At 45.0% G+C, this 7,701-nt stretch overlaps 1 protein-coding gene across 2 annotated transcripts in view; it reads right to left on the minus strand.

Moving 5' to 3' along the window:
• The window catches only part of UNC5C (unc-5 netrin receptor C), a 388,152-nt gene extending 380,922 nt beyond the window's left edge, over positions 1-7,230 (minus strand). Inside the window, exon 1 of one of the 2 annotated variants that reach the window (XM_008955313.5) lies at positions 3,466-7,230. In XM_008955313.5, the coding sequence (XP_008953561.1) occupies positions 3,466-3,589 (124 nt within the window). In that variant the 5' untranslated portion in view covers positions 3,590-7,230. The remainder of the gene's footprint in view (positions 1-3,465) is intronic. The other variant, XM_003829912.5, reaches the window with a different exon arrangement.
• Between the last annotated feature and the right edge of the window lie 471 nt (positions 7,231-7,701).

Raw genomic sequence — 7,701 nt, forward strand, 5'->3', positions numbered from 1 at the left:
AAGTGTTTGAAAAGTTTATTCTTTGAAGCTTTTAAGCATTCTCTAAGCTAGAATACACAAAATTATTTTTCTAAACAGAAGTAAACTAGCCTACTTTTCCTTATTGCATATTCCTAATGTGAATTCATAAACTTTCTGTACTCCTACAATGAAAAAGTATACGATAGAATTGTAATGAACTTTAGTTGTCTTCACTGTTGACTGTCTATTTGTACCACACCAATATGGAAACATGCATAAAGGAATTTTTACTCTTTTGTAGGAAGACATATGTTATTAAAAAAAAAACTATGAATTAAGATAATAGGGAATTATCCCAATCTAATTAGAGACTTCAGTAATTTTTTGTCCTGAGTTTGATGGTGTTAACACTCATAACACTAGTTGGTGCTAGATAAGCAGCATATCAATGCTGTGTAGCCCAGATAAAATGCATTTATAAACCAGGAGGGTCCTAATTCAGAAGCACACTGATCTCACACACGTGCACGCGCGCGCACACACACACACACATACACTGCCTTTTACTAGTAAAATTTTTCATTCTTGGAAGTCACAAACACTACAAATTCCCTGGAGCTAGGAGTTCCCAGCAATCCTGAATGAAACAATTAGGGCATAGCCAGAAAGGAGAAAGTTTTTGCCTACAGCCTAGAGAATTTCCCAAGGACCTATTGAAAATGACTGCTGCCTAAACCACAGTTACAAAACTCAGTACACTCACAAATAATGCCATTCTATGTTTTATCTTAAATATCTGTTGTTTCCTTGATTATCTCTGAAGATATATACATACTTCTAATTTTTGCAGTACTTCAGCAACAGAATAAAAACCTCATCCACATTGTAAAGTGCTTAAAGTAACTTTCCCATGTTAATTGCTCTTGGACTTTCATTCATAAGAAATAGTTCATTTGGATCTTTAAGTCATCACCACAAGGAAATCATACCTTGAGGGTATGGGCTAGTGTTCTAGTCCAAGGAAAGGAGAAAGAAGAAGAATAAGAAGGAAAAGGAGGTCTGACTATCAGACCATTTATAAAATGTGTGATTCTGCAAGGAAAGTGTTAATAGTGGCTCAAGATAAACAGGCTGGGGTACTGTACTGCAGTGATGAAGGTAGTAGCTGATAGTGGAGTTTGGTGCTTTATCCTTCCTTTGATAACTAACAGACAACACAGGAAGAGCTGCTATCCCTGGAACATGGAGGATAACAAAGATAAAAGCGGTGGAATAGTGTATTTTACAGACCATAAGATTCAAACAAAAATTTTCCTAATCAAAAACTGAAGGAACTAAATAAACGAAATGGACAAGAACTGCAGTGAAATGCATACACCCAACAGAGTACATTTTCTTTTTCCACTTAAGATGAGAATCAGTCCCCAATCTTTAACTTGCCTACTCTACAAAAAGTGCAAGAGAAAACGTCTATCCTAAGCATCTTTTCTTTTTAATCTCTTCTCCCTTCTTCTTTCAATATTAATCCATTTACAATCTGCTGTTTGATTATCTTTATTGATCCTTTTTCTACCCAGTCTTTTTAATTTGGTTATTGTAAGCTCTTAGCAGGAATCCTATCTCTTGTTTGGCATCTTTGGGGACTTTAACTTGTCTTTTTCCCGAACAGTTCTCTCACCGTGCCCCGTCCCCCTCTCCCGCCACCCACCCCCATGGCTCAGTCCTTTGTGTGCCCAATAACAGCAGGCGAATTCCACAGGGAGTCGCGCGGTTGATTCCACGACTATTCATCAGGTTGTTCACTTAAGCTTCCAAACACCCCCCTCTAAGCACCCTTGGCTAGCGCCCTGAGAACTTCTTGTCAATTTTAGGAAATCCACAAGCTATGATTCTCGGTGGAGATTCCTTTTTAAATAGACAGACAGATGAACTCTGGAGGTGTGCATAAGAAAACCAGAGCAGAACCTCAGGGATGGGAGGCATCTGGCGAGAAGGGAAGGAAGGATTTATGGGCAGGGCCACTTAGCAGGGCAGCAGGAAAATTTACTCCCGAAGAAGCTATCGCTAATTCACAAAGCCTTGCTAATCACTTACCTCTCCACCCAGACCACACTCCTATGCTAGGCGCTCTCCTCCGCTTCCAACACCCCCACCCCCACCCCCAGCGCCTCTCTAAGATCAGAGGGAATGCTGTCCGGAAACCCTAGGGTGTCTGAACATCACCTGGGGAGTTGGGGCTATCGTAAAGCCTCCCTTTACTCTCCAAATTTGGAAGGAAGAGTAACCGAGAGTGAAGGGAGAATCCCTGAATTGCCTCTGAATGCTGCATAAGCTTCCTTCATCCTCTCCTCTTCCAGGAAAAGCTGAGCTGCCTCGCCTGAGCCGGCTACCACCACTGAAGTGGGCTAAGAGACCCAAGTAGGAGCTGGGCTTGGCCAGAAGTTTTGGGGCCCAGGTGACCTGAAAGAGACCCCGGAGGGGACATCCTTGGCTCTTTCTTCTCCGCTCCCTTCCAGTCAGCTTTCCCGGCTTTGAAGGCTGGGAGCTGCTGCTAACACTTCAAACTAGGCGGACAAGAAGGGAGCCGGGCGATCAGCTCCGGAGCCTCCCCTCCTCCCTTACCCATCCCCAACTCCCGGCCACACTCTTCCCAGCCCGGCTTCGCCCAGGGCCCCGGTCACTTATGTTAAAGTTCACAGGCGTTAAATTAAAATGTCAGAGTTATAAACTGGTCGACTACCCCGGGGAGTTTCGGATTTGGTTTGAACAAGCAGCCGGTTCCCCCAGAGCTCCGGGATTTTCATTTCTACATCCCCTGGTGGGAGGCAGTCATGAAGCGGGGTATGTATGAGTGCAGAGGCATGCACATCCCGGGCCTGCCTCCAGCCGGGTACGCGGATTCGGGTGAGCTGTGTATTTCCACAGCACCTGAAGCAGCAGGCGAGGGGGACGGGTGCTTTTGAGTCCTTGACAGTAATGGACACATTTCCTTAGCTGAGCGCCCTTCGGGGTCTAGTGTGCTCAGAGACTCAGTGAAGATCCTGCTACCCCAGTCTTGGCACAGCACGGGGAGCCTCTGCGCATCATGCGCTTCGGGGTGCATCTACAGTATGTCACACAGCCACCCGCACCGAGAGTCTTTCCAAACCTCTGTGTGTGCAATATGCAACAACGTGCGCGTGCGGAGCTGAAAGGGCACAAGACACTCCAGGCTCCCACACGTATGGAGACGGATCGGCTGCGTGTCCACACCCCGTTCGTCCCTGGTCCATTCGTGCCCATCTCGGAAGATAGATTAAAAATAATAATAATAATAATAATTATTATTATTATTATTATTATAATCAAAGCTTCTTGACTAGTTGGGAAAGTGGAATTTAGAGTGGTTTCCAGTTGAAAGCAACGAGGCAAATTGAGGAAGTCAAGAGAACTGGGGAGGAGGAGAGGAAGGAGGGAAGGAAGAAGCTAAGGGAGGTGGCCGCGGAGCTTGGCGGACCCCCTTACCTTGGGCGGCGGAGCCAGTGCCGCTGGCGCTGAGCAGGGCCAGGGCAGGTAGCACGAGCATTTGCAGCAAGTATCCCAGTCCCAGTCCGCAGCGGGCCGCTGTCGCCCGCAGACCTTTCCTCATCGTAGACAGAGGTGTGCCGGGGGAGGGGGGGGGAACAGAGAGACGCGCAAACAGCTGAAAGCCCCACTGGGCAGAAGCTGAATCCGTGCACCGCGAAGCAGTCCGAAGAAATAACGACAACCAAGCGCCACACTCCACTTTCTCCAAGGGCAGGGGCCAAAAGGGGGAGGAGAGGAGACGCCGAGGAGGAGTTTGAAGGTCCCTCTTTCCCAATGCCTTCTAACTGACGTCTCCCGCGAGCGACTGCTCTGCCCCCACTTGGGAAGTCCAGGGAGGCGCAAGGCGGCCACCTCCGCCGCTCCCCCCAGCAGCAGGAGCAGCCGCAGCTCCGCCGCACGCCGAAGTCTGGACTGCTCTCCGGGTCCCCTCGCCTGTGAGGAACACACACAGACACCGGGGGTGGGGGTGGGGGTGGGGGTTGAAGTGGGGGGAGTTGGAGGAGGAGGGAACGGAGGGAGGAAGCTTGGGCACCGTCAGGCGCTCTGGTCTCCAATCTCAGTGTTCTCACGCCAGCGGAGAGATGTCCCGGCTGTCGCTGCTGGGTGGCCAAGGAGGTTCACATCCTAGAGTAGGGCGCACGGGTGCGCGAAGGCGCTCGCCAAGGAGGCGTAGAGGGCGCAGCACAACTCCTCTGGGGGGTAACCGGGGGCGGGAGCACGCCCGCCCGCCTTATGTAAGCAAGGATTGCAGGGAGATCAGCGCACAGAAGACCAGCTGTGGGTTTGCCCGCTGAAGCCGAGGCGAGACAGACCAGGGGACGAAGCGGCTGCGGAGAGTGGCAGCGCGCCTGCGGAGAGTGGCAGCGCGCCTGCCTCCCGCGGTGCGCCAGACCCGGACGCCGGGAGTGCAGCGGGCGCGCCCCGGGCCACTAGGCTGTGTCCAGTGGAGCTCAGCCTGCCGCCTGCCACCTTCTTCGCCGCGCCGGCAAAGCCTCAGCCGAATTCCCTAGGACTGGACTCGGTCTACGACTTCGGGTCTCGCGGTTGACGAAGCCGGTGCGGGCTCGAACTGAAGTCCTTCTTGGTTGGGGAAGAAGGCATGAAGCTTTTGCACTGCCCCAACCGGCTGCTGTCCTGGGGTTGTCAGCGCCAGTCAGACTGCTTTATGTTCTGAGCGCGTATGACCCCTTTGCAGTGGAACAGAAACTAAAAGCTCGACGGAAACTCATTCTGCAACAGTGCTTTCTTTGCATGCATGTTGGTGGCTGACAAGGGTGGTGAGGCGATACCGAGAGAAACTCTCTTAGAAAAAAAAAATGCAAAGCAAAATTTGTAGATACTCAAAGTGATGGTGGAGCCTATAACATGTTTTTCAAATTTCTAATAGTGTGTGTAAGAACTCGAGCTGCTATGAATTTGTTTACCTTTCTACAGGAAATAATTGTCTACGTAGCTGGGTTGTGAATCCCTGTGGTCATGATGGAGGGATGCAAGATTGGGTGGGTAAAATAAGACTAGACAAAAGGAAAGTGAATTTATTAAAAGGTCAACACACAGACACAGACAGCATTTTGGGAAAAAGAAAATCACTTCCCAAGATTAGCATGTCTTTAAACTAATAATACATCAGGGAATTTTATGCTCTTGGTGCCAAGGGGGCCATGTGTAAACACGCATGCACACACACACGCAGGAAACATGAGGTCTAATTTTGGCTGTGGTCATAACTACTCTGTTACCCTGGGTAAGTCAGGTAACCTGTGAATGTCTCAGTTTCTTCATTTGTGAAATATTTTGATAGTTTCAAAGTTCTCTTAAGTTCTAACATTCTATGATTCTGCCTGCACAGCCCCATCTAGGCAATAAGACCTATCTCGGATGAATCAGGGAGATCCGAAAAGGTAGTATTTGCCAAAGACATTGACAAAACTGGCCACTTCTTATTTCTGTGGAGACTCTGTCCACCACACAAAACCCTTCTTTACTCTCTTCATCTTCTCCATACCAAGACATCAAGATATTTGACAATAGGGTGGGTGCTGGCACCAGACTGTCTGCCTTCAGTTCTTAGCATTTCTTATTACTTGACTGATATTGAACATTAAAGCTAGGTGCCTCTCTTCCCTAATTTGTAAGATGGGTCTAGTAACAGGAACTATCTCATAGGGTTATTTGAGGATTATGTAAGTTAAACATATGTAAAATGCCTGACGCCAAAATTGTAAACTGCTGTTCTTACCATTGATGAAAAATTCCCATTAGCCTCATGCTATCTAGACCAGTGCTGTTCAGCAGAAATTTCTGCAATGAAGAACATGTTCATATCTGTACTTTCTGAGGTCGTAGTTATGAGATACATGTGGCTACTTGCATGCAATGTGGCTAGTGTGAATTGGAAATTTTTATTTAATTTTAATTTAAATAGTCACATGTGGCCAGCAGCTACCATATTTTATGGTGTATCGAGGCCACTGATAACTTGTCAAGTATTTTGAGAATGACTTCACAAGGGATTATTATTATACTTTATATTTATATGTACAATTTTACTAAGAAGGACAACAGCTTAAGTACTAAGAAATCTCCACACATACTCACCATCACATCAACGACATCCAAAAGTTATTTGTTTATTTATTTACAATTTTATTGCCTGTCTTCTTAAATTAGAATTTAACTCTTTTAAGACAGAGATTTTGCCTTTGTTCATTATTTCAACCACAGCTCCTAAACTGAGCCTGATATATAGTTGGTACTCAATCAATATTGACTGATTTCCTGCCAAAAAAGCTCAATGGGGAAGACTCCTCAAAGTCTAGGACAGCTAAAGAAGGTTGAAATTGTCGCCTACTCCTGTTTGGGGTATTGAGGTACTCAGTGACAGATACCACATGCAATTAGTTCCTTAAAATAAAGAATAAGAGATTAAAAGAGGAAATGTAGTTAAATACTGAAATTCAGCCTAAAGATGGCAGGAGAATGGTTTGAGAAGTGGTATAGAGTAATGAGGTGGAAAAGGGGGAAGAGAGTGAGAGCACGACACAAAGGACAGGAAAAACACCAGCAATACATCAGCTTTACACAGCAGGCAAGTTTCCTGCTCTCTACAAGTACAGATGGAACTTGTCTTGTGAATTAACATCCTGACTACTTTTGTTGATCATCACATTTTTTCCTCATGAGAGAAATAATAGTGTTTTATAGGCTCCTGAGAATAGGTTTACTAAAGTCACCGAGATCTGGGTTCAAATGACACTGCTTAGGGAGGCATTCACTGACCAAGTTACCTAAAATAGCAATAATCTATCATCCAAAATATCATTTGCCGGCTTTGATTTTGCATATAACACTTACTTTATATATGTACATATATGTGTATATATATTTGTGTGTGTGTGTGTGTGTGTGTGTGTGTATACATGTATATATATATACAGTCTGCAATAAAATGTATGCTTCTCAGGGGAGGAATTTTTTTCTAATACATTCAGTGCTCTATACCCAGAACCTGGAACAATACCTTGTACATAATAGGTGATCAATAAATACTTACTGAATATTGAATGGATTGAATCAGAACCAATGGATTTACAATCGAGATAAGTCCTTCATTAAACCTTCTTCCTCTCCTCTTCAGCCTCCCAAGTTATCAAATTATGAATAGGCTTTTCTAGTTGTTGAATAAAATCAAGTTTTGACAAATTTTCACCAAAAATTTATTGGAATTTGACTTTTTAGGGTTGGAATACTGCAGGTGTTTAAGGAACAGACAGGAAATTCATCTCATCTTGAAAAATGAAAAGCTTCATTTAAATCCATATACAAGGGCTTTCTTTTTCTTGGCTGCAGTGAGTGGAGAATTAACTCTGGGATAATAAATCCCAGTGACAGGTGCTAATGGGAATTAAGCATGCAAATCCCCTGCATATCCCTCCAGAAATCTACACCAAGAAAAGTATGCTATTTAGCATGTAGGCTGCTTAGTAATAATATCATTTACTCGGAACTAGTACTGAAAAAGTTTCCAGTTTAAAGTTTAAATCAAAAACAATTGATCATATATTTTAATTATGGAAATATTTTCTTTCATTTTATCTCTCTCCTTATATGTTTGATTCCTCACTTTTTATATTTTTTGTGTAGTTTTAAAAATACATCTTCATACCAGGGATA

Source organism: Pan paniscus, chromosome 3 (assembly GCF_029289425.2).
Source record: "Pan paniscus chromosome 3, NHGRI_mPanPan1-v2.0_pri, whole genome shotgun sequence".
NCBI lineage: Eukaryota > Metazoa > Chordata > Mammalia > Primates > Hominidae > Pan > Pan paniscus.